Source organism: Ranitomeya variabilis, chromosome 5 (genome assembly GCF_051348905.1).
Source record: "Ranitomeya variabilis isolate aRanVar5 chromosome 5, aRanVar5.hap1, whole genome shotgun sequence".
Taxonomy (NCBI): domain Eukaryota; kingdom Metazoa; phylum Chordata; class Amphibia; order Anura; family Dendrobatidae; genus Ranitomeya; species Ranitomeya variabilis.
In genome coordinates, this window is record NC_135236.1 from 687,477,936 (window position 1) to 687,505,154 (window position 27,219).

A 27,219-nucleotide genomic window follows, 5' to 3' on the forward strand; every position below is an offset into this window, starting at 1 on the left:
ACCAAAATATGCAGTCCTTGAATGGATTCTCTACGTTGTAAATATATGACTCCTCCCACCAGCTCATCACCAAATTGGCGAGAGATGGTGAGTACTTGGCCCCCATTGAGACACCGCTGATTTGCATATAATAAATTTGATTAAAGCAGAAAAAATTGGTGGTCATGAGAAAATGGGTAACCTCTATTATGTAAAATTGAAGATCCGGGGGGAAATCACTATATTTTTCCATATGAAATTTTAATGCATACAATGCTATCTCGTGTGGTATGGACGTGTACAATGAAACGACGTCCGAAGTGATCCATGAATAGTTAGGTTGCCATGTCAAGTCTTTCATGATATTAAGGACATCTGTACTGTCCCTAAGATAACCAGGTGTCCTCTGGACGAGAGGCTGGAGGAGCAGATCTAACCACTCCCCCAGTCTCTCACCCAGGGACCCAATGCCTGAGACAATTGGTCTCATAGGTGGTGGATATAGATTTTTATGAGTTTTAGGCAAGGCATACATCACAGGGGTGACAGGATTCAAGACTTTGAGATGGTCGCTTTCTTTTTTGTTAAAGAAGCCCAAGCTAAGACCCTCTTCAATGAGCCCAAAAATCTGATCTTTTATCACTGAGGTGGGATTAGTGGGTAAACGTTTGTACACAGCAGAGTCTGATAGCATTTTATCAACCCAGGCAATATAATCATTTCTACTCATCACTACGACAGAGCCACCTTTGTCAGAATTTTTAATGACAAGGTCATCATTATCTCGTAGTTCTCGTAGTGCCTGTTGTAATTTGGGTTTGAGATTATTGTTATACAGGCGTGCATCATGGACACCTTCAGAAAGGAGTCTTAGCTGCGTTTCCATGACATTTTGAAACCTATCCATCACAGGTTTACGTGCTTGTACAGGGTAAAAATGAGGATTAGGTACCTTAATGTGGCTCATGGAAGAATTTGAATTCATATCTGAACTAGATCCCTCTTCCTGCAATTCCAATAAGCATATGAGTGACAGTTGGTCAGCAAAATTAAACGATTTAAAGACATTATTATGCTCATGTATGTTACCTTCAACCTCAGTCAGATCGTCCTTAAAGTGCAATTTTAGCGCAATATTTCTGATAAACCTGTTTACATCACATATAGTAGAAAAAAGATCGAAGTTACAACTGGGTACAAAATTAAGGCCATGAGATAGAAGTTCTTTTTGATCATTAGTAAGGAGAGAGGAGGAAAAATTAATTACATCAAAATGCCCTAACGTTGATGTCTGAGATGATATCTGGGAGGATTTCTGTTGGCATCGGTGTTTCCTTCCCTTTCTACGGTAAACCTTTTTTTGTTGTTGAATGGAGGCTTGCTTTTCTTGAAGTAGGAGTTTTTTGATGCCTGTAAGGGTTCTGAGTCTGAGTCTTCAGTAACTCCAGTGGACGTGTCCAATTCTGATGAACTAAAAGTAACCTGTCTTTGCATGCGATTTTTAGAAATGCGGCGTTTCTGGGGTTTAAGGATTGACTTTTGGGATTGAGTCATTTTATCCCACCTTCCCCATTCATAAACTTGTTCATGTGCATAGTCATATAAATCGCGGTCCAATTTGCGTTTTTTCATATCCATAATGTTTTCTTCTATTTTAACAATTTTGGAGTTGCTGGTATTCATGAACTCATCAAATTGAGCAGATGTCATCCTGTCTTTAGCGTCCTTGGTTGCAGTTTCAATGTCCTTTTGCAAATCTATTAACATCTCTTCCTCATGTTGAATAATCAGTGCAATAAGTTTCAAGGAACAATCAGATAGAATTGTATTCCATTCTTTGACAAACGTATCTGAGTAAACAGTGCTGGGGATTTTCTTTATTCTCAGCCCTCTTGGAATCACATTTTTATCTTTATAGTTTTTAAGTGAGCTGAGATCCCACCATACACGATTTTCTTTTAGCATTAATGATAATAAATTGTCCAGCAATGCATCTTTATTACCAGACATTGAAGTATCCTCTGTTGCCGTTTGTGCAAACAGTTTTTCAGCTTTGTTTTGTCTTCCAGACACATTCATAATGATAAGCCAAAGTCTATTGTGCTAGTTGTAAATATAATGTTAAATCCTCTTGACATAAATAGTAATGATAGAAGGGAAACTATGTGAGCACGGAGACACTGGTAAATGTGAAGACAAAAGAAAAAATCCAGCTCACCATAGTTGTAGTCCCTGGAGGCTCGGAGCACGGAAACACTGTGTCAAGGCGTGAGGAATGCAGGAAATAGAAAAAAATCCAGCTCGACGAGGTGGTGAAAAAGCAAAGTCTTGGTACTTTATTCACTTCATATCAAAAAATAGAGGATAAAACAACAGCACAATATAATTAAAAACACTATCTACGCGTTTCTGGTGACATAGCACCCTTAGTCATGATAACTTTAGTGCAGCCTGTTCTATGCTTTTATGCTATCAACCAGTAGGCACACCGATGCTATAACTAATTACAAAAGGTAATCTAGTCAAAATGAAAAACACATGATAGTGTGTGCAAGCTGCAATTAGTTGCACAAGACAGATGGAAAAAAAGCACAGAAGAAAAAAAAAAACACAACAAACAGACTACATGTTTGCTCCACTGTTTCACATTTACTTTTGCCCCTGAATGTCTCCAATGCAGTCCATAGGTTTCTTATCCAGTAAATTAATTTCCGCCTCCTCAATCATTTTTTGTATCCTTATAACCATCATCATGCCAATAATTAGAATTCTTTATTTATTTATATATCTTTATAGGTCTCCGATTTAGAGATCGCTCAAGATCCTGTAAAAATCTTCTTTGAATAAAAATTCTCTTCGAATGATTATCTTGGAACATATAAATGAAACACCCAACAGGTCTTTCATTATGACATTGCTCCAATCATTTTCTTCCAGCTACTTCATAAAGAATTTGATATATCAAAAACTTTTTGGATATTTATTATTATATGTCACATAACTCCACATGCTTCATTTGTAAACAATGAATTATTATGGAATGACATATATGTATTCTGTATTTCCTTTTATATAGCCAAAGTATACATGTAGTCTGTTTGTTGTGTTTTTTTTTTTCTTCTGCTTTTTTTCCATCTGTCTTGTGCAACTAATTGCAGCTTGCACACACTATCATGTGTTTTTCATTTTGACTAGATTACCTTTTGTAATTAGTTATAGCACCGGTGTGCCTACCGGTTGCTAGCATAAAAGCATAGAACAGGCTGCACTAAAGTTATCATGACTAAGGGTGCTATGTCACCAGAAACGCGTAGATAGTGTTTTTAATTATATTGTGCTGTTGTTTTATCCTCTATTTTTTGATATGAAGTGAATAAAGTACCAAGACTTTGCTTTTTCACCACCTCGTCGAGCTGGATTTTTTTCTATTTCCTCTATAACGAACTGCCACATCCTCTGAGGTGAATTACGCTAATAATTTGGGTTGGTTCCAGACCAGTTACTACATAGGAAATCGGAGTTGGTGGCAGCGGATTTGTTTGGGAGGCTTTGTAGCGATGGGCAGCGTTGATATTTATTGTTCCCGCCTGAGTGGGAGTAGTTATATCGCCCTTGCTGCTGTGTTCCCATTAGCCAGTACAAAGTATAAGGCAGCCTTCCTGGCGACTAATTTCTCAAGGTGCAGTACCCTGACTGACCTGAGGGTAAGGGGGCTGGTTCATGACAAATTGGTGTGAGTGGTGGGGATGATAAGGGTATCCTCCCCGTGACAGGGCCATCATTCTGTGTGGGGACATTATACTGTGTTTGCAGCAGTTAAGATACAAGGTCTGGATAATAGCAGCCTATGATTTATAAATGTGATAAATTGCAGTAATGACAGGTTATATAAGCTGTTACCCATTATTACATCCTGTGGTCACATGTATCAGTGGCACCGAGTCACCAGACTTACTCTGCTCAATATTAAGTGCTAAATATTAATATAAAAATCATAATAATGAGAATAAACTTATATTCCTCCTTGATGCCAGACAATAGATAACATAATTCCCTTGACTCTAGGTGGCGCTGTGTGTATGACCGCTCCAGGCTTGGAGGGCCCGGGGCCCCTGCTTGGCTTCGTAGTGCTGACGTATTTACATATCAATCAGGAATAATGATAGCAGACATCAATCTGGTGAAAAAGAATTTCATGTCTTTATTTCGGTCTCAGCACTGGCACCATCTCTGCTACATGACAATGAATGGATGCAGTCAGTGAATTCTGACACTTTCCGTCCGTGGAAGAAAAAAAAAACAAGAAAAACAAAATCAGGAAAATGATCCAGGAGGATTCCTTGCTCCACTCGTGGTTACATCCACAAAGACGGTTGAAGTGTGCAAGGTGCCACTCACAGGGGCCCGGGGAGCCACATTGTACCAATACTGAGGTTATGCTATTGCTTACATGGTTATCTGCTGTAGACGGTGGGCTTCTCCTGAAGCCGAGTGCTGGAGGAGCGCAGTCATGGTCGCCTTCATGTACAAAATAACCTGAGTTTAGGCATCTACATTTCTACATTGTGCAACATAAGTACAAGGACGAAGCTCTGTGACGGTTATTACAGTGATATTGCTCAGACCCCTCTATAGATTCCTTACATTATCTGTCCCCCCAAAACAGCCCTCCAGTCCGGCTGATAGTGGCTTCACTTCTACTATGACACAAGGCTGTGAGGCAACGGTGAGGACTGCTACACAGAGGTGAGGACTGCGAGGCAGAGGCGAGGCCTGCAAGGTAGAGGTAAGGACCACGAGGCAGAGGCGAGGACCGCGAGGCAGAGGCGATGACCGCGAGGCAGAGGAGAGGACCGCAAGGCAGAGGTGAGTACCACGAGGCAGAGGAGAGGACCGTGAGGCAGGGGCGAGTACCGCGAGGCAGAGGAGAGGACCGCAAGGCAGAGGTGAGTACCGCGAGGCAGAGGCGAGGACCACGAGGCAGAGGAGGGGACCGCAAGGCAAAGGTCAGTACCACGAGGCAGAGGGGAGTACCGCGAGGCAGAGGGAAGTACCGCGAGGCAGAGGAGAGGACCGCGAGGCAGGGGTGAGTACCGCGAGGCAGAGGTGAGGACCGCGAGGCAGAGGCGAGGACCACGAGACAGAGAGGACTGCAAGGCAGAGGTGAGGACCGGGAGACAAAGCTGAGTACCGTGTGGCAGAGGTGAGGACCGCGAGGCAGAGGCGAGGACCGCGAGGCAGAGGCGAGGACCACGCGGCAGAAGTGACTACCGCGAGGCAGAGGCGAGTACCGCGAGGCAGAGAAAAGGACCGCGAGGCAGGGGCGAGTACCACGAGGCAGAGGAGAGGACCGCGAGGCAGGGACGAGTACCGCGAGGCAGAGGAGAGGACCTCAGGGCAGAGGTGAGGACCGCGAGGCAGAGGCGAGGACCGCGAGGCAGAGGAGGGGACCGCGAGGCAGAGGTGAGTACCGCGAGGCAGAGGCGAGGACCGCGAGGCAGAGGCGAGGACCACGAGGCAGAGAGGACTGCGCGGCAGAGGTGAGGACCGAGAGACAAAGCTGAGTACCGTGTGGCAGAGGTGAGGACCGCGAGGCAGAGGCGAGGACCGCGAGGCAGAGGCGAGGACCGCGCGGCAGAAGTGACTACCGCGAGGCAGAGGCGAGTACCGCGAGGCAGAGAAAAGGACCGCGAGGCAGGGGCGAGTACCACGAGGCAGAGGAGAGGACTGCGAGGCAGGGACGAGTACCGCGAGGCAGAGGAGAGGACCGCAGGGCAGAGGTGAGGACCGCGAGGCAGAGGCGAGGACCGAGAGGCAGAGGAGGGGACCGCAAGGCAGAGGTGAGTACCGCGAGGCAGAGGCGAGGACCGCGAGGCAGGCCGAGGGCCACGAGGCAGAGGAGAGGACCGCAAGGCAGAGATGAGTACCGCGAGGCAGAGGAGAGGACCGCGAGGCAGAGGTGAGGACTGCAGGCAGAGGCGAGGACTGCACGGCAGAGGTGAGGACCGAGACAGAGCTGAGTACCGGGTGGCAGAGGTGAGGACTGCAAGGCAGAGGCAAGGACTGCGAGGCAGAGGAGAGGACAGTGATGCAGAGGCGAGCACCGCGAGGCAGAAGCGAGTACTGCGAAGCAGAGGCGAGTACTGCAAGGCAGAGGTGAGTACCGCTAGGCAGAGGTAAGGACCGCGAGGCAGAGGCGAGGACTGCAGGCAGAGGCGAGGACTGTGCGGCAGAGGTGAGGGCCGAGAGACAGAGCTGAGTATCATGTGGCGGAGGTGAGGACTGCGAGGACTGCACGGCAGAGGTGAGGACTGAGAGACAGAGCTGAGTACCGTGTGGTGGAGGTGAGGACTGCAAGGCAGAGGCGAGGACTGCGAGGCAGAAGTGAGGACTGCGAGGCAGAGGTGAGGATCACGAGGCAGAGGCGAGAAGGACTGTAAAGCAGCAGCGAGAAGGACTGCAAGGCAGAGGCGAGGTAGAGGCGAGAAGTATTGCGAAGCAGAAGCGAGAAGGACTGCAAGGCAGAGGTTAGAACCGTGAGGCAGAGGCAAGAACTGCAAAGCAGCAGTGAAAAAGACTGTGAGGCAGAAGCAAGAAGGACTACGGGGCAGCGGCGAGAAGGGCTGTGAGGCAGTGGTGAGGACTGCAAGAAGGACTACGAGGCAGAGGCGACAAGAACCTGCGAGGCAGCAGTGAGGACCGCGAGGCAGCAGCGAAACGGACTGCTAGAAGGCAGTGAAAAGACTGCGAGGCAGAGGCAAGAAGGACTGCGAACAGCAGCAATAAGGACTACAGGGCAGTGGTGAGAAGGGCTGTAAGGTAGTGGTAAGGACTGCGAGAAGGACTATGAGAAGTACTGGGAGGCAACGGCGAGGACTGTGAGTCAGCAGCAAGAAAGACTGCTTTGCAGGGGCGAGAAGGACTGCGAGGCGGAGGTGAGAAGGACTGGGAGGCAGAGGCAAGAAGCACTGCGAAGCAGCAACAAGAAGCACTGCGAGGCAGTGGCGAGGACTACGAAGCAGAGGCAAGAAAGACTGGGAGGCAGCGGCGAGGACTGCAGAGCAGCGGCGAGAAAGACTACGAAGCGCCGGTGAGTACTGCGAGACAGAGGCGAGAAGGAACTATGAGGCAGAGGCGAGAATTACATGGGGAATCAGTGCAAGAGCGCAGAAACACTAGTGCATAACTTGCATTAAAGATTTTGAACACCAGGTACCAAGCAGTGAGCTTCTGTGTGACACTAGGGGGCAGCAGTGAACTTCTATGTGACACCAGGGGGCAGCACTGAGCTTCTGTGTGACACCAGGGGGCAGCAGTGAGCTTCTGTGTGACACCAGGGGGCAAGAGTGAGCTTCTACATGACACCAGAGGGCAGTACTGAGCTTTTGTCTATGTGACACCAGGGGCAGCACTGAGCTTCTATGTGATACCAAGGGGCAGCAGTGAGCGTTTACGTGACACCAGAGGGCAGCACTGAGCCGCATCATGTGACAGTCTGCATGTACCATGATTCTCTGCAGCGCCAGCATTAAATCTGGTGCACTGGCCCTTTAACACTTCCTGTTCTCATGAAGCTGATTGGTTCCGTTCTCGCTGTGATACATTGTGTCGATCTCTGCAGATTATGGAAGGATCAGAATTTAATAATCTCAGCGGCGGACTCAGGAGAGAGACAAGATGGCGACATTCTCATCCATGTGATCAGACCACCGCCCTGATATTAGCCTCCCGGATGAAATTGATATGGCATTCCCCTGAGTAATCCGGAGGCCGCACAGGAGAACCGCATCACCCACCGCCTCCTGTGCGAGGACGAAATAAGGGTTAATAGTAAAAACGAATAAAAATCTTTACCAAAAAATCTCGTATAAAAGGCGGCGAAAAAGAAACGTAAAAGTATCAAACACTGAGAAACCTCCAGAAATAATCACAGACTGCGAAGGGGGGCTACACCGCCATCATTAGGGTCCGGCCTCAGCACCACAGGATCACAGCCCCAACTCCAGAGCTGCACTCACTATTCTGCTGTTACATCGTGTCTTAACCTCCAGTCACCTCCAGAGCTGCACTCACTATTCTGCTGTTACACCATGTCGTATCCTCCAGTCACCCCCAGAGCTGCACTCACTATTCTGCTGTTACATCAGGTCTTATCCTCCAGAGCTGCACTCACTATTCTGCTGTTACACCATGTCTTATCCTCCGATCACCTCCAGAGCTGCACTCACTATATTAAGACACGATGAAATAGCAGGATAGTGAATGCAGCTCTGCAGGTGACTGGAGTAGAGGGGCAGCACGGTGGCTCAGTGGTTAGCACTGCAGCCTTGCAGCGCTGGCGTCCTGGGTTCAAATCCCACCAAGGACGACATCTGCAAGGAGTTTGTATGTTCTCCCCGTGTGGTGTGGGTTTCCTCCGGGGTCTCCGGTTTCCTCCCACATTCCAGAGACTGATAGGGAATTTAGATTGTGAGCCCCATTGGGGACAGCGATAATGTGTGCAAACTGTAAAGCGCTGCGGAATATGTTAGCGCTATATAAAAATAAAGATTATGTCTGGAGGTGACTGGAGTAGAGGACTTGATGTCTGCAGCATTACTTGCAGTTATGTGTGATGATAATTCTATGGCTCATTAGAAGGTTGGCCCCACCCCTAACACAGGTCACCATGGAGACTTAATTTGAAAATAATTCCTTCTGGAGCCCCCTGTCCTCATCTCTATTGGAGCCCCGCCCCCATCTCCTCTGGTATCCCCGTCCATTCTAGAGCCCCCCAGTCCCATCTGGAGCCCTGTCTCCTTTGGAGCCCCCAGTCCCATCTGGAGCTCCATCTCCTCTGGAACCCCCCAGTCCCATCTGGAGCCCCGTCTCCTCTGGAATCCCCCATCCGCTCTGGAGCCCCCCAGTCCCATCTGGAGCCTCGTCTCCGCTGGAGCCCCCAGTCCCATCTGGAGCTCCATCTCCTCTGGAACCCCCCAGTCCCATCTGGAGCCCCATCTCCTCGTTAATCCCCCATCCGCTCTGGAGCCCCCCAGTTCCATCTGGAGCCCCGTCTCCTCTGGAGCCCCCCGTCCACTCTAGAGCCCCCCCCAGTCCCATCTGGAGCTCCGTCCGCTCTGGAGTCCCCCAGTCCCATCTGAAGCCCCGTCTCCTCTGGACTCCCCCATCCGCTCTGGAGCCCCCCAGTCTCATCTGGAGCCTCGTCTCCTCTGGAACCACCCCAGTTCCATCTGGAGCCCCGTCTTCTCTGGAGCCCCCTGTCCCATCTGGAGCTTCGTCTCTTCTGGAGCCCCCCATCCGCTCTGGAGCCCACCTATCCCATCTGGAGCGCCCTCAGTCCCATCTGGAGCGCCATCTACTCTGGAACCCCCCAGTCCCATCTGGAGCCCCGTGTTCTCTGGAATCCCCATCCGCTCTGGAGCCCCCAGTCCTATTTGGAGCCTCGTCTCCTCTGGAGCACCCCAGTCCCATCTGGAGCCCCATCTCCTCTGGAGCCCCAGTCCCATCTGGAGCCCCGTCTCCTCTGGAATCCCCCAGTCCCATCTGGAGCCCCCCAGTCCCATCTGGAGCCCCCAAGTCCCATCTGGAGCCCCCCAGTCCCATCTGGAGCCCCATCACCTCTGGAGCTCTGTCACCTCTGGAGCCCCCCAGTCTCATCTGGAGCCCCTTCTCCTCTGGAATCCCCCATCTGCTCTGGAGCCTCATCTCCTCTTGAGCCCCAGTCCCATCTGGAGCCCCATCTTTTTTGGAATCCCCCATCCACTCTGGAGCCCCCCAGTCCCATCTGGAGCCCTGTCTCCTCTGGAGCCCTCACATCCACTCTGGAGCCCTCCAGTCCCATCTGGAACCCCGTCTCCTCTGGAGCCTCCCCAGTTCCATCTGGAGCTCTGTCTCCTTTGGAGACCCCCAGTCCCATCTGGAGCCCCGTCTCCTCTGGAGCCCCCCATCCGCTCTGGAGCCCCCCAGTTCAATCTGGATCCTTGTCTTCTCTGGAGCTCCCATCCAATCTGGAGCCCCCAGTCCGATCTGGAGCCCCATCTCCTTTGGAGCCCCCCAGTCCCATCTGGAGCCCCCCATCCGCTCTGGAGCCCCCCAGTTCAATCTGGATCCTTGTCTCCTCTGGAGCTCCCATCCAATCTGGAGCCCCGTCTCCTCTGGAATCCCCTGTCCACTCTGGAGCCCCCCAGTCCCATCTGGAGCCCTGTCTCCTCTGGAATCCCGTCTGCTCTGGAGCCCCCCAGTCCCATCTGGAGCCCCGTCTCCTCTTGAGCACCCTGTCCCTAGATGATGCGTATGCCCCCAATCACTGCACACAGAAATGATGGGGGTCGGTACCATGTGGGTGACCACTAATGAGGCCGCCTTGACATTAACTAATGATCAGCAGCTCCTCCTGAATAGTGGGGAGTCGGGGGGGAGGCGCTGTCCTGGAGTCGGGGGGCACTTGGGTTTATGGAATAGACAGATCTGGACCTGGAGAGACAATAACCCCATCTTCCTCAGGCAGGGGGATAAAGCCAGCAGTGAGCGCCTCCTGGGCAATGTGCGCGGCGCGGTGCTGCGCGGACGTGTCCTTCACAGTGATCATTACATGTATATATATACGTGCCCCCGCACATACAGGCCTATAGCTATAAATATAGATTGTGCCGTTGCCCCCAGAGTCTCTCGTGGGGGAGGTGGCGCAGCAGTGTCCTTGAGCACCGGGGGGCCCCCAGGGGCTCGGCGGTATATAAGGGGTGAAGGCACGGCGTCGTCTACAGTGTTGTGTATAAGCTTTGTGCTGGCGGCGCAGTCTTCACTCCTCGCCTTCCGAGTCCTCCGCCTTCTGGGCGCTTTTCTCCTCTTCCTCCTCCCTGATGGCAGCGATTTGTTCGGACGCGGGGTGCAGCGGCGCCACCTCCTTCTCTGGCGCCTCCGATCTCTGCTCCTCCTCGATCACTTTCTTCCACATCTTGTGATTCTCCATCAGGTGCTGCGTGATCTGACAGAAAACCTTCTGCCGGCGCGACGTCTGCTCTGGAGGGAAAGACAGAGAAAGGTCATAGCGAGAGACCCCCGAAAGGACAGAATCCCTGTCACAGAAAAGCAGACGACAGGGAGACGTCTGCAGCACGTTACCCCCCAACCTCTCTGCAGCACGTTACCCCCAACCTCTCTGCCACACATTACCCCTCGTCCTCTCTTCAGCACGTGACACTGACCGCTCTGCAGCATGTTACCCCGACCTCTCTGCAGCACGATACCCCCGACCTCTCTGCAGCACGTTACCCCCCCACCTCTGTAGAACGATACCCCCGACCTCTCTGCAGCACGTTACCCCCGACCTCTCTGCAGGACGTTACCCCCTGACCTCTCTGCAGCACGATACCCCGACCTCTCTGCAGCACAGTCACGATAATGTATAAAATGGGAGTAGGATTTTTCATTTTCCCTGTTATCACGCATGCTGTGGTCTCTGACCCCCCTTCTTTATTTGCTTCTGCTGCTGTATGTGTGTGTTAATCCTAAACTTCTCATTCCCTCCCACAATAATTTTTACGACCTCTGTAGCTGCAATAGACAATTCTCCCATCTAGTACCAGCTGAAACTGGTCTAGTATCTCAAAAGACATGAGGGTCTTTGTTCTATTATAGTAAGGGATTGGACCACCAATTTGGGCTAGAAAACTACAGAGTACATATTGCGAATTCCAATCGGTAGATCTGTCAATCACTGTAAGCGCTCGTGGCTAAACACGAGCACAAAGTGCAGATTTCTACTGAACCGTTTGGACCAACTAGTCCTAGTGCGGTATGATTAGAAAGCAAATTTTAATATAAGATGAATGATGGGTGTGCTGTGACTCTGCCATGTTCCGAAGCCAAGATATGAGAATTATATGTATTGCTGGTACAATCTGTAACTTTGAGGAGAGGGGGGTGAAGGTAAACCAGCCCCATTAGTGATGTCACAAGCTTGCAGGTATAAGTGACTGCACTCCACCCAGCCTTCATTCTTGCCTGGGATGTCACTACAGAAAGACCTCCTGATGCACTGGGATATTTGGGCTCCACCTACCAGCATGGTTAGCTGACATGATCTAAGCAAATGTGAGTTATATCTTTCTTTAATCCCTGTTTTGTTTATAATTGCTGTACATTTGATGTACTGTAAATTGTCTCATAAAATTTTTATATACATTTTATAAACACTGCCTCTCTTTTCGGAGTAAAATATAAAACTACTATTTTCTTCTTCTCCATGCCCTGTGCAAATTTTCACGTGCCTGAAGTAATTACTCTACTAATTTGGGTTGGCTCGAACCCCTCTCTGTGAGAAATCTGAGCTGGTGGCAGCGAAGTTGTTCTGGGCTAGGTGGGTGCCGCTGGCAGCGACGGAACGGGGTTTTATAAGCTATTGTCTGGCTGCGGCCTGAGCATTTATAATTCCCTCGCTGCAGTGTGCCTGCTAGCCAGTCCACAGTGAAGCGGCCCATCCGGCGACTAATTATCCCAGGTGTAGTCCCCTGACTGACCTGAGGGTAAGGGGGGCGCCGAAGAGCTGCAAGATCCAAAGCGGAACTGGAAAGCGGGATATACATAAATGCCTGCAGTTCGTGATATTGTAGCAGCAGTGGGATAACTAAAATAAGCCCCTGCGGTAAATTGATAGGTCAGTAGCCTTGTTTGTGCTTTCATCACATTGTAGCAGTGGAGGGATAACTAAGATAAGCCCCCTGCACATGTGATAGCCGTGTGCTGGCCAAAGGTCACCCACGATCCGTGACCCATTGGTGTCGGCACGGTGGGAATCGTTACAATCACATTACCCCCCGACTTCTCTGAAGCACGACACCCCCGACCTCTGCAGTATGTTACCCCCGACCTCTCCAGTATGTTACCCCCGACCTCTCTGCAGCACGTTACCCTCTACCTCTCCGCAGAACATTACCCGGTGATCTCTGCAGCATGTTACCCCCGACTTCTCTGCAGCAAGTTACCCCCCGACCTCTCTGCAGCACGTTACCCCCCCGACCTCTCTGTAACACGTTACCCCCGACCTCTCTGCAGCACGTTACCCCCGACTTCTCTGCAGCACATTACCCCCCGACGTCTCTGCAGTACTTTACCCCGACCTCTCTGCAGCACGTTACTCCCCCCCCCCAACGCCTCTGCAGCACAACTCTTGTCAGCAGGGACTGTCACCTCCTTTGGCACTCATTAGCAGTGACGCAGGTCATGTGATCCACAGTATCCACTCCATTATTCTCTGTCCTGCGACATTTACTGGCAGACACGATGAGGTCAGCGCCTTCCCTGCACACAAAGCCCGGTCTCCCGCCAAGCGTCCTCATTAGCACACAGATGCCCGGATCCCAGCACTGCGGCCAGCACGGAACCAAAACACTCAGCGGATCACAAGGATCTGACGAATTTGTCAGCTATGATGAAAAATAATGAAGAAGAGTCTACAGCATGGAAATGCCACCAGAATCCACCTCTCTCCAGCGGCCCTGAATCAGCGGAAGGAGCAGATCCTCTCCTTTACTTCCCTGGAAATTTACAAGGACTGGAGAAAAAACTGGGGAAGGGGAGCAGCACGTACTGGGGAGGGGGCGCTGCACGTACTGGGGAGGGGGCGCTGCACATACTGGGGAGGGGGCGCTGCACATACTGGGGAGGGGGCGCTGCACGTACTGGGGAAGGGGGAGCTGCACATACTGGGGAGGGGGCGCTGCACATACTGGGGAGGGGGCGCTGCACATACTGGGGAGGGGGCGCTGCACATACTGGGGAGGGGGCGCTGCACCTACTGGGGAAGGGGAGCAGCACGTACTGGGGAGGGGGCGCTGCACCTACTGGGGAAGGGGAGCAGCACGTACTGGGGAAGGGGAGCAGCACGTACTGGGGAAGGGGAGCAGCACGTACTGGGGAAGGGGAGCTGCACTTACTGGGGAAGGGGAGCAGCACGTACTGGGGAGGTGGCGCTTCACGTACTGGGGAGGGGGCGCTGCACCTACTGGGGAAGGGGAGCAGCACGTACTGGGGAGGGGGCGCTGCACCTACTGGGGAGGGGGCGCTGCACATACTGGGGAAGGGGGAGCTGCACATACTGGGGAAGGGGGAGCTGCACATACTGGGGAAGGGGGAGCTGCACATACTGGGGAAGGGGCGCTGCACCTACTGGGGAGGGGGCGCTGCACCTACTGGGGAGGGGGCGCTGCACATACTGGGGAAGGGGGAGCTGCACATACTGGGGAAGGGGGAGCTGCACATACTGGGGAGGGGGCGCTGCACATACTGGGGAGGGGGCGCTGCACCTACTGGGGAAGGGGAGCAGCACGTACTGGGGAGGGGGCGCTGCACATACTGGGGAAGGGGAGCAGCACGTACTGGGGAGGGGGCGCTGCACCTACTGGGGAAGGGGAGCAGCACGTACTGGGGAGGTGGCGCTTCACATACTGGGGAAGGGGGAGCTGCACATACTGGGAAGGGGGCGGTGCACATACTGGGGAGGGGGCGGTGCACATACTGGGGAGGGGGCGGTGCACATACTGGGGAAGGGGGAGCTGCACATACTGGGGAGGGGGCGCTGCACATACTGGGGAAGGGGGAGCTGCACATACTGGGGAGGGGGCGCTGCACATACTGGGAAGGGGGCGGTGCACATACTGGGGAGGGGGCGGTGCACATACTGGGGAGGGGGCGGTGCACATACTGGGGAAGGGGGAGCTGCACATACTGGGGAGGGGGCGCTGCACATACTGGGGAAGGGGGAGCTACACATACTGGGGAGGGGGCGCTGCACATACTGGGGAGGGGGCGCTGCACATACTGGGGAGGGGGCGGTGCACGTACTGGGGAGGGGGCGCTGCACCTACTGGGGAAGGGGAGTTGCACGTACTGGGGAGGGGGCGCTGCACGTACTGGGGAGGGGGCGCTGCACGTACTGGGGAGGGGGCGCTGCACGTACTGGGGAGGGGGCGCTGCACGTACTGGGGAGGGGGCGCTGCACATACTGGGGAGGGGGCGCTGCACATACTGGGGAGGGGGCGCTGCACGTACTGGGGAAGGGGGCGCTGCACATACTGGGGAGGGGGCGCTGCACATACTGGGGAGGGGGCGCTGCACATACTGGGGAGGGGGCGCTGCACATACTGGGGAGGGGGCGCTGCACCTACTGGGGAAGGGGAGCAGCACACAGTAGGGAAAGGGAGCTGCATTCAATGGGGAAGGGGAGCTGCACACAATGGGGAAGGGGAACTACAAGTACTGGGGAAGGGGAACTACAAGTACTGGGTAGGGGGAGCTGAATGTACTTGGAGGAGGGGAGCTACAAGTACTGGGGAAGGGGAGCTGAGTCAGCGGAAGGAGCAGATCCTCTCCTTTACTTCCCTGGAAATTTACAAGGACTGGAGAAAAAACTAAGGAAGGGGAGCAGCACGTACTGAGGAAGAGGAATTGCACGTACAAGGGAGGTGGCGCTGCACACACTGGGGTGAGGGCCCTGCACATACTGGGGAAGGGGAGCTGCACTTACTAGGGAAGAGGAGCTGCACTTACTGGGAACGGGGAGCTGCACTTACTGGGAAAAGGGGAGCTGCACTCACTGGGGAAGGCGAGCTGCACTTACTGGGGAAGGCGAGCTGCACTTACTGGGGAAGGGGAGCTGCACTTACTGGGGAAGGGGAGCTGCACTTACTGGGGAAGGCGAGCTGCACTTACTGGGGAAGGCGAGCTGCACTTACTGGGGAAGGCGAGCTGCACTTACTGGGGAAGGGGAGCTGCACTTACTGGGGAAGGGGAGCTGCACTTACTGGGGAAGGGGAGCTGCACTTACTGGGGAAGGGGAGCTGCACTTACTGGGGAAGGGGAGCTGCACTTACTGGGGAAGGGGAGCTGCACTTACTGGGGAAGGGGAGCTGCACTTACTGGGGAAGGAGAGCTGCACTTACTGGGGAAGGGGAGCTGCACTTACTGGGGAAGGAGAGCTGCACTTACTGGGGAAGAGGATCTGCACACACTGGAGAAGGGGATCTGCACACAGTGGGGAAGGGGAGCTACAAGTACTGGGGAAGATGAGCTACATGTAATGGGGAGGGGGCTCTGCACGTACCGGGGGAGGGGCGCTGCACGTACTGGAGAAGAGGCACTGCACGTACTGGGGAAGGGGATCTGCACTTACTGGGGAATTGGAGCTGCACTTACTGGGGAAGGGGAGCTGCACTTACTGGGGAAGGGGATCTGCACTTACTGGGAACAGGGAGCTGCACACACTGGAGAAGGGGAGCTGCACTTACTGGGAACGGGGATCTGCACTTACTGGGGAAGGGGATCTGCACTTACTGGGGAAGGGGAGCTGCACACAATGGAGAAGGGGATCTGCACACAGTGGGGAAGGGGAGCTGCACTTACTAGGAAAGGGGAGCTGCACTTACTAGGAAAGGGGATCTGCACTTACTAGGAAAGGGGAGCTGCACTTACTAGGAAAGGGGAGCTGCACTTACTAGGAAAGGGGAGCTGCACTTACTAGGAAAGGGGAGCTGCACTTACTGGGAACGGGGAGCTGCACTTACTGGGAAAAGGGGAGCTGCACTCACTGGGAACGGGGAGCTGCACTTACTGGGGAAGGGGAGCTGCACTTACTGGGCAAGGGGAGCTGCACTTACTGGGGAAGGGGAGCTGCACTTACTAGGAAAGGGGAGCTGCACTTACTGGGGAAGGGGAGCTGCACTTACTGGGGAAGGGGAGCTGCACACAGTGGAGAAGGGGATCTACACACAGTGGGGAAGGGGAGCTGCACTTACTAGGAAAGGGGAGCTGCACTTACCAGGAAAGGGGATCTGCACTTACTGGGGAAGGGGATCTGCACTTACTGGGAACGGGGAGCTGCACTTACTGGGAACGGGGAGCTGCACTTACTGGGAAAAGGGGAGCTGCACTTACTGGGAAAAGGGGAGCTGCACTTACTGGGGAAGGGGAGCTGCACTTACTGGGGAAGGGGAGCTGCACACAGTGGAGAAGGGGATCTACACACAGTGGGGAAGGGGAGCTGCACTTACTGGGGAAGGGGAGCTGCACTTACTGGGGAAGGAGAGCTGCTCTTACTGGGGAAGGGGAGCTGCACTTACTGGGGAAGGAGAGCTGCACTTACTGGGGAAGGGGATCTGCACACACTGGAGAAGGGGATCTGCACACACTGGAGAAGGGGATCTGCACACAGTGGGGAAGGGGAGCTACAAGTACTGGGGAAGATGAGCTACATGTAATGGGGAGGGGGCTCTGCACGTACCGGGGGAGGGGCGCTGCACGTACTGGAGAAGAGGCACTGCACGTACTGGGGAAGGGGATCTGCACTTACTGGGGAATTGGAGCTGCACTTACTGGGGAAGGGGAGCTGCACTTACTGGGGAAGGGGATCTGCACTTACTGGGAACAGGGAGCTGCACACACTGGAGAAGGGGAGCTGCACTTACTGGGAACGGGGATCTGCACTTACTGGGGAAGGGGATCTGCACTTACTGGGGAAGGGGAGCTGCACACAATGGAGAAGGGGATCTGCACACAGTGGGGAAGGGGAGCTGCACTTACTAGGAAAGGGGATCTGCACTTACTAGGAAAGGGGAGCTGCACTTACTAGGAAAGGGGAGCTGCACTTACTAGGAAAGGGGAGCTGCACTTACTGGGAACGGGGAGCTGCACTTACTGGGAAAAGGGGAGCTGCACTCACTGGGAACGGGGAGCTGCACTTACTGGGGAAGGGGAGCTGCACTTACTGGGGAAGGGGAGCTGCACTTACTGGGGAAGGGGAGCTGCACTTACTAGGAAAGGGGAGCTGCACTTACTGGGGAAGGGGAGCTGCACTTACTGGGGAAGGGGAGCTGCACACAGTGGAGAAGGGGATCTACACACAGTGGGGAAGGGGAGCTGCACTTACTAGGAAAGGGGAGCTGCACTTACTAGGAAAGGGGATCTGCACTTACTGGGGAAGGGGATCTGCACTTACTGGGAACGGGGAGCTGCACTTACTGGGAACGGGGAGCTGCACTTACTGGGAAAAGGGGAGCTGCACTTACTGGGAAAAGGGGAGCTGCACTTACTGGGGAAGGGGAGCTGCACTTACTGGGGAAGGGGAGCTGCACTTACTGGGGAAGGGGAGCTGCACTTACTGGGGAAGGGGATCTACAAGTACTGGGGAAGGGGAGCTGCACGTACTGGGGAAGGGGAGCTGCACGTACTGGGGAAGGGGAGCTGCACACACTGGAGAAGGGGATCTGCACACAGTGGGGAAGGGGAGCTGCACTTACTAGGAAAGGGGAGCTGCACTTACTGGGAAAGGGGATCTACAAGTACTGGGGAAGGGGAGCTGCACGTACTGGGGAAGGGGAGCTGCACACACTGGAGAAGGGGATCTGCACACAGTGGGGAAGGGGAGCTGCACTTACTAGGAAAGGGGATCTGCACTTACTGGGGAAGGGGAGCTGCACTTACTGGGAAAGGGGATCTGCACTTACTGGGAAAGGGGATCTGCACTCACTGGGAAAAGGGGAGCTGCACTCACTGGGAAAAGGGGAGCTGCACTTACTGGGGAAGGGGAGCTGCACACACTGGAGAAGGGGATCTGCACACAGTGGGGGAAGGGGAGCTGCACTTACTAGGAAAGGGGAGCTTCACTTACTGGGGAAGGTGAGCTGCACATACTGGGGAAGGGGAGCTGCACTTACTGGGGAAGGGGAGCTGCACTTACTGGGGAAGGGGAGCTGCACTTACTGGGGAAGGGGAGCTGCACTTACTGGGGAAGGGGAGCTGCACTTACTGGGGAAGGGGAGCTGCACTTACTGGGGAAGGGGAGCTGCACTTACTGGGGAAGGGGAGCTGCACTTACTGGGGAAGGGGAGCTGCACTTACTGGGGAAGGGGAGCTGCACTTACTGGGGAAGGAGAGCTGCACTTACTGGGGAAGGGGAGCTGCACTTACTGGGGAAGGGGATCTGCACACACTGGAGAAGGGGATCTGCACACACTGGAGAAGGGGATCTGCACACAGTGGGGAAGGGGAGCTACAAGTACTGGGGAAGATGAGCTACATGTAATGGGGAGGGGGCTCTGCACGTACCGGGGGAGGGGCGCTGCACGTACTGGAGAAGAGGCACTGCACGTACTGGGGAAGGGGATCTGCACTTACTGGGGAATTGGAGCTGCACTTACTGGGGAAGGGGAGCTGCACTTACTGGGGAAGGGGATCTGCACTTACTGGGAACAGGGAGCTGCACACACTGGAGAAGGGGAGCTGCACTTACTGGGAACGGGGATCTGCACTTACTGGGGAAGGGGAGCTGCACACAATGGAGAAGGGGATCTGCACACAGTGGGGAAGGGGAGCTGCACTTACTAGGAAAGGGGAGCTGCACTTACTAGGAAAGGGGATCTGCACTTACTGGGGAAGGGGAGCTGCACTTACTGGGAACGGGGAGCTGCACTTACTGGGAAAAGGGGAGCTGCACTCACTGGGAACGGGGAGCTGCACTTACTGGGGAAGGGGAGCTGCACTTACTGGGGAAGGGGAGCTGCACTTACTGGGGAAGGGGAGCTGCACTTACTAGGAAAGGGGAGCTGCACTTACTGGGGAAGGGGAGCTGCACTTACTGGGGAAGGGGAGCTGCACTTACTGGGGAAGGGGAGCTGCACTTACTGGGAACGGGGAGCTGCACTTACTGGGAAAAGGGGAGCTGCACTCACTGGGAACGGGGAGCTGCACTTACTGGGGAAGGGGAGCTGCACTTACTGGGGAAGGGGAGCTGCACTTACTGGGGAAGGGGAGCTGCACTTACTAGGAAAGGGGAGCTGCACTTACTGGGGAAGGGGAGCTGCACTTACTGGGGAAGGGGAGCTGCACACAGTGGAGAAGGGGATCTACACACAGTGGGGAAGGGGAGCTGCACTTACTAGGAAAGGGGAGCTGCACTTACCAGGAAAGGGGATCTGCACTTACTGGGGAAGGGGATCTGCACTTACTGGGAACGGGGAGCTGCACTTACTGGGAACGGGGAGCTGCACTTACTGGGAAAAGGGGAGCTGCACTTACTGGGAAAAGGGGAGCTGCACTTACTGGGGAAGGGGAGCTGCACTTACTGGGGAAGGGGAGCTGCACACAGTGGAGAAGGGGATCTACACACAGTGGGGAAGGGGAGCTGCACTTACTGGGGAAGGGGAGCTGCACTTACTGGGGAAGGAGAGCTGCTCTTACTGGGGAAGGGGAGCTGCACTTACTGGGGAAGGAGAGCTGCACTTACTGGGGAAGGGGATCTGCACACACTGGAGAAGGGGATCTGCACACACTGGAGAAGGGGATCTGCACACAGTGGGGAAGGGGAGCTACAAGTACTGGGGAAGATGAGCTACATGTAATGGGGAGGGGGCTCTGCACGTACCGGGGGAGGGGCGCTGCACGTACTGGAGAAGAGGCACTGCACGTACTGGGGAAGGGGATCTTACTGGGGAATTGGAGCTGCACTTACTGGGGAAGGGGAGCTGCACTTACTGGGGAAGGGGATCTGCACTTACTGGGAACAGGGAGCTGCACACACTGGAGAAGGGGAGCTGCACTTACTGGGAACGGGGATCTGCACTTACTGGGGAAGGGGATCTGCACGTACTGGGGAAGGGGAGCTGCACACAATGGAGAAGGGGATCTGCACACAGTGGGGAAGGGGAGCTGCACTTACTAGGAAAGGGGATCTGCACTTACTAGGAAAGGGGAGCTGCACTTACTAGGAAAGGGGAGCTGCACTTACTAGGAAAGGGGAGCTGCACTTACTAGGAAAGGGGAGCTGCACTTACTGGGAACGGGGAGCTGCACTTACTGGGAAAAGGGGAGCTGCACTCACTGGGAACGGGGAGCTGCACTTACTGGGGAAGGGGAGCTGCACTTACTGGGGAAGGGGAGCTGCACTTACTGGGGAAGGGGAGCTGCACTTACTAGGAAAGGGGAGCTGCACTTACTGGGGAAGGGGAGCTGCACTTACTGGGGAAGGGGAGCTGCACACAGTGGAGAAGGGGATCTACACACAGTGGGGAAGGGGAGCTGCACTTACTAGGAAAGGGGAGCTGCACTTACTAGGAAAGGGGATCTGCACTTACTGGGGAAGGGGATCTGCACTTACTGGGAACGGGGAGCTGCACTTACTGGGAACGGGGAGCTGCACTTACTGGGAAAAGGGGAGCTGCACTTACTGGGAAAAGGGGAGCTGCACTTACTGGGGAAGGGGAGCTGCACTTACTGGGGAAGGGGAGCTGCACTTACTGGGGAAGGGGAGCTGCACTTACTGGGGAAGGGGATCTACAAGTACTGGGGAAGGGGAGCTGCACGTACTGGGGAAGGGGAGCTGCACGTACTGGGGAAGGGGAGCTGCACACACTGGAGAAGGGGATCTGCACACAGTGGGGAAGGGGAGCTGCACTTACTATGAAAGGGGAGCTGCACTTACTGGGAAAGGGGATCTACAAGTACTGGGGAAGGGGAGCTGCACGTACTGGGGAAGGGGAGCTGCACGTACTGGGGAAGGGGAGCTGCACACACTGGAGAAGGGGATCTGCACACAGTGGGGAAGGGGAGCTGCACTTACTAGGAAAGGGGATCTGCACTTACTGGGGAAGGGGAGCTGCACTTACTGGGAAAGGGGATCTGCACTTACTGGGAAAGGGGATCTGCACTCACTGGGAAAAGGGGAGCTGCACTCACTGGGAAAAGGGGAGCTGCACTTACTGGGGAAGGGGAGCTGCACACACTGGAGAAGGGGATCTGCACACAGTGGGGGAAGGGGAGCTGCACTTACTAGGAAAGGGGAGCTTCACTTACTGGGGAAGGTGAGCTGCACTTACTGGGGAAGGGGAGCTGCACTTACTGGGGAAGGGGAGCTGCACTTACTGGGGAAGGGGAGCTGCACTTACTGGGGAAGGGGAGCTGCACTTACTGGGGAAGGGGAGCTGCACTTACTGGGGAAGGGGAGCTGCACTTACTGGGGAAGGGGAGCTGCACTTACTGGGGAAGGGGAGCTGCACTTACTGGGGAAGGGGAGCTGCACTTACTGGGGAAGGGGATCTGCACTTACTGGGAACAGGGAGCTGCACACACTGGAGAAGGGGAGCTGCACTTACTGGGAACGGGGATCTGCACTTACTGGGGAAGGGGAGCTGCACACAATGGAGAAGGGGATCTGCACACAGTGGGGAAGGGGAGCTGCACTTACTAGGAAAGGGGAGCTGCACTTACTAGGAAAGGGGATCTGCACTTACTGGGGAAGGGGAGCTGCACTTACTGGGAACGGGGAGCTGCACTTACTGGGAAAAGGGGAGCTGCACTCACTGGGAACGGGGAGCTGCACTTACTGGGGAAGGGGAGCTGCACTTACTGGGGAAGGGGAGCTGCACTTACTGGGGAAGGGGAGCTGCACTTACTAGGAAAGGGGAGCTGCACTTACTGGGGAAGGGTAGCTGCACTTACTGGGGAAGGGGAGCTGCACACAGTGGAGAAGGGGATCTACACACAGTGGGGAAGGGGAGCTGCACTTACTAGGAAAGGGGAGCTGCACTTACTAGGAAAGGGGATCTGCACTTACTGGGGAAGGGGATCTGCACTTACTGGGAACGGGGAGCTGCACTTACTGGGAACGGGGAGCTGCACTTACTGGGAACGGGGAGCTGCACTTACTGGGAAAAGGGGAGCTGCACTCACTGGGGAAGGGGAGCTGCACTCACTGGGGAAGGGGAGCTGCACTTACTGGGGAAGGGGAGCTGCACTTACTGGGGAAGGGGAGCTGCACTTACTAGGAAAGGGGAGCTGCACTTACTGGGGAAGGGGAGCTGCACTTACTGGGGAAGGGGAGCTGCACACACTGGAGAAGGGGATCTGCACACAGTGGGGGAAGGGGAGCTGCACTTACTAGGAAAGGGGAGCTTCACTTACTGGGGAAGGGGAGCTGCACTTACTGGGGAAGGGGAGCTGCACTTACTGGGGAAGGCGAGCTGCACTTACTGGGGAAGGGGAGCTGCACTTACTGGGGAAGGGGAGCTGCACTTACTGGGGAAGGGGAGCTGCACTTACTGGGGAAGGGGAGCTGCACTTACTGGGGAAGGGGAGCTGCACTTACTGGGGAAGGGGAGCTGCACTTACTGGGGAAGGAGAGCTGCACTTACTGGGGAAGGAGAGCTGCACTTACTGGGGAAGGGGAGCTGCACTTACTGGGGAAGGCGAGCTGCACTTACTGGGGAAGGGGAGCTGCACTTACTGGGGAAGGGGAGCTGCACTTACTGGGGAAGGGGAGCTGCACTTACTGGGGAAGGGGAGCTGCACTTACTGGGGAAGGGGAGCTGCACTTACTGGGGAAGTTGAGCTGCACTTACTGGGGAAGGGGAGCTGCACTTACTGGGGAAGGGGAGCTGCACTTACTGGGGAAGGGGAGCTGCACTTACTGGGGAAGGGGATCTGCACACACTGGAGAAGGGGATCTGCACACACTGGAGAAGGGGATCTGCACACAGTGGGGAAGGGGAGCTACAAGTACTGGGGAAGATGAGCTACATGTAATGGGGAGGGGGCTCTGCACGTACCGGGGGAGGGGCGCTGCACGTACTGGAGAAGAGGCACTGCACGTACTGGGGAAGGGGATCTGCACTTACTGGGGAATTGGAGCTGCACTTACTGGGGAAGGGGAGCTGCACTTACTGGGGAAGGGGATCTGCACTTACTGGGAACAGGGAGCTGCACACACTGGAGAAGGGGAGCTGCACTTACTGGGAACGGGGATCTGCACTTACTGGGGAAGGGGATCTGCACTTACTGGGGAAGGGGAGCTGCACACAATGGAGAAGGGGATCTGCACACAGTGGGGAAGGGGAGCTGCACTTACTAGGAAAGGGGAGCTGCACTTACTAGGAAAGGGGATCTGCACTTACTAGGAAAGGGGAGCTGCACTTACTAGGAAAAGGGAGCTGCACTTACTGGGAACGGGGAGCTGCACTTACTGGGAAAAGGGGAGCTGCACTCACTGGGAACGGGGAGCTGCACTTACTGGGGAAGGGGAGCTGCACTTACTGGGGAAGGGGAGCTGCACTTACTGGGGAAGGGGAGCTGCACTTACTGGGGAAGGGGAGCTGCACTTACTGGGGAAGGGGAGCTGCACGCAGTGGGGAAGGGGATCTGCACACAGTGGGGAAGGGGAGCTGCACTTACTAGGAAAGGGGAGCTGCACTTACTAGGAAAGGGGATCTGCACTTACTGGGGAAGGGGATCTGCACTTACTGGGAACGGGGAGCTGCACTTACTGGGAACGGGGAGCTGCACTTACTGGGGAAGGGGAGCTGCACACAGTGGAGAAGGGGATCTACACACAGTGGGAAAGGGGAGCTGCACTTACTAGGAAAGGGGAGCTGCACTTACTAGGAAAGGGGAGCTGCACTTACTGGGGAAGGGGAGCTGCACTTACTGGGGAAGGGGAGCTGCACACAGTGGAGAAGGGGATCTACACACAGTGGGAAAGGGGAGCTGCACTTACTAGGAAAGGGGAGCTGCACTTACTAGGAAAGGGGATCTGCACTTACTGGGGAAGGGGATCTGCACTTACTGGGAACGGGGAGCTGCACTTACTGGGAACGGGGAGCTGCACTTACTGGGAACGGGGAGCTGCACTTACTGGGAAAAGGGGAGCTGCACTTACTGGGAAAAGGGGAGCTGCACTCACTGGGAACGGGGAGCTGCACTTACTGGGGAAGGGGAGCTGCACTTACTGGGGAAGGGGAGCTGCACTTACTGGGGAAGGGGAGCTGCACACAGTGGAGAAGGGGATCTACACACACAGTGGGGAAGGGGAGCTGCACTTACTAGGAAAGGGGAGCTGCACTTACTGGGAAAGGGGATCTACAAGTACTGGGGAAGGGGAGCTGCACGTACTGGGGAAGGGGAGCTGCACTTACTGGGGAAGGGGAGCTGCACACACTGGAGAAGGGGATCTGCACACAGTGGGGAAGGGGAGCTGCACTTACTAGGAAAGGGGATCTGCACTTACTGGGGAAGGGGAGCTGCACTTACTGGGAAAGGGGATCTGCACTTACTGGGAAAGGGGATCTGCACTCACTGGGAAAAGGGGAGCTGCACTCACTGGGAAAAGGGGAGCTGCACTCACTGGGAAAAGGGGAGCTGCACTTACTGGGGAAGGGGAGCTGCACACACTGGAGAAGGGGATCTGCACACAGTGGGGGAAGGGGAGCTGCACTTACTAGGAAAGGGGAGCTTCACTTACTGGGGAAGGTGAGCTGCACTTACTGGGGAAGGGGAGCTGCACTTACTGGGGAAGGCGAGCTGCACTTACTGGGGAAGGGGAGCTGCACTTACTGGGGAAGGGGAGCTGCACTTACTGGGGAAGGGGAGCTGCACTTACTGGGGAAGGGGAGCTGCACTTACTGGGGAAGGAGAGCTGCACTTACTGGGGAAGGGGAGCTGCACTTACTGGGGAAGGAGAGCTGCACTTACTGGGGAAGGGGAGCTGCACTTACTGGGGAAGGGGATCTGCACACACTGGAGAAGGGGATCTGCACACACTGGAGAAGGGGATCTGCACACAGTGGGGAAGGGGAGCTACAAGTACTGGGGAAGATGAGCTACATGTAATGGGGAGGGGGCTCTGCACGTACCGGGGGAGGGGCGCTGCACGTACTGGAGAAGAGGCACTGCACGTACTGGGGAAGGGGATCTGCACTTACTGGGGAATTGGAGCTGCACTTACTGGGGAAGGGGAGCTGCACTTACTGGGGAAGGGGATCTGCACTTACTGGGAACAGGGAGCTGCACACACTGGAGAAGGGGAGCTGCACTTACTGGGAACGGGGATCTGCACTTACTGGGGAAGGGGATCTGCACTTACTGGGGAAGGGGAGCTGCACACAATGGAGAAGGGGATCTGCACACAGTGGGGAAGGGGAGCTGCACTTACTAGGAAAGGGGAGCTGCACTTACTAGGAAAGGGGATCTGCACTTACTAGGAAAGGGGAGCTGCACTTACTAGGAAAGGGGAGCTGCACTTACTAGGAAAGGGGAGCTGCACTTACTAGGAAAGGGGAGCTGCACTTACTGGGAACGGGGAGCTGCACTTACTGGGAAAAGGGGAGCTGCACTCACTGGGAACGGGGAGCTGCACTTACTGGGGAAGGGGAGCTGCACTTACTGGGGAAGGGGAGCTGCACTTACTGGGGAAGGGGAGCTGCACTTACTAGGAAAGGGGAGCTGCACTTACTGGGGAAGGGGAGCTGCACTTACTGGGGAAGGGGAGCTGCACACAGTGGAGAAGGGGATCTACACACAGTGGGGAAGGGGAGCTGCACTTACTAGGAAAGGGGAGCTGCACTTACTAGGAAAGGGGATCTGCACTTACTGGGGAAGGGGATCTGCACTTACTGGGAACGGGGAGCTGCACTTACTGGGAACGGGGAGCTGCACTTACTGGGAAAAGGGGAGCTGCACTTACTGGGAAAAGGGGAGCTGCACTTACTGGGGAAGGGGAGCTGCACTTACTGGGGAAGGGGAGCTGCACTTACTGGGGAAGGGGAGCTGCACTTACTGGGGAAGGGGATCTACAAGTACTGGGGAAGGGGAGCTGCACGTACTGGGGAAGGGGAGCTGCACGTACTGGGGAAGGGGAGCTGCACACACTGGAGAAGGGGATCTGCACACAGTGGGGAAGGGGAGCTGCACTTACTAGGAAAGGGGAGCTGCACTTACTGGGAAAGGGGATCTACAAGTACTGGGGAAGGGGAGCTGCACGTACTGGGGAAGGGGAGCTGCACGTACTGGGGAAGGGGAGCTGCACACACTGGAGAAGGGGATCTGCACACAGTGGGGAAGGGGAGCTGCACTTACTAGGAAAGGGGATCTGCACTTACTGGGGAAGGGGAGCTGCACTTACTGGGAAAGGGGATCTGCACTTACTGGGAAAGGGGATCTGCACTCACTGGGAAAAGGGGAGCTGCACTCACTGGGAAAAGGGGAGCTGCACTTACTGGGGAAGGGGAGCTGCACACACTGGAGAAGGGGATCTGCACACAGTGGGGGAAGGGGAGCTGCACTTACTAGGAAAGGGGAGCTTCACTTACTGGGGAAGGTGAGCTGCACTTACTGGGGAAGGGGAGCTGCACTTACTGGGGAAGGGGAGCTGCACTTACTGGGGAAGGGGAGCTGCACTTACTGGGGAAGGGGAGCTGCACTTAC

General features: G+C 55.0%; 2 protein-coding genes across 3 annotated transcripts in view; both read right to left on the reverse strand.

The window, feature by feature from the left end:
* Positions 1-4,155: 4,155 nt before the first annotated feature.
* The window catches only part of LOC143777155 (uncharacterized), a 349,344-nt gene continuing 326,280 nt past the window's right edge, over positions 4,156-27,219 (reverse strand). Inside the window, exon 2 of the mRNA XM_077267246.1 lies at positions 4,156-8,179. Within this exon, the coding sequence (XP_077123361.1) occupies positions 5,247-6,245 (999 nt within the window). The 5' untranslated portion in view covers positions 6,246-8,179 and the 3' untranslated portion in view covers positions 4,156-5,246. The remainder of the gene's footprint in view (positions 8,180-27,219) is intronic.
* PDE3A (phosphodiesterase 3A) overlaps positions 9,766-27,219 on the reverse strand; it is a 448,233-nt gene continuing 430,779 nt past the window's right edge. For both annotated transcript variants that reach the window (XM_077267238.1, XM_077267239.1), the window contains one exon: positions 9,766-10,998. In XM_077267238.1, the coding sequence (XP_077123353.1) occupies positions 10,778-10,998 (221 nt within the window). In that variant the 3' untranslated portion in view covers positions 9,766-10,777. The remainder of the gene's footprint in view (positions 10,999-27,219) is intronic.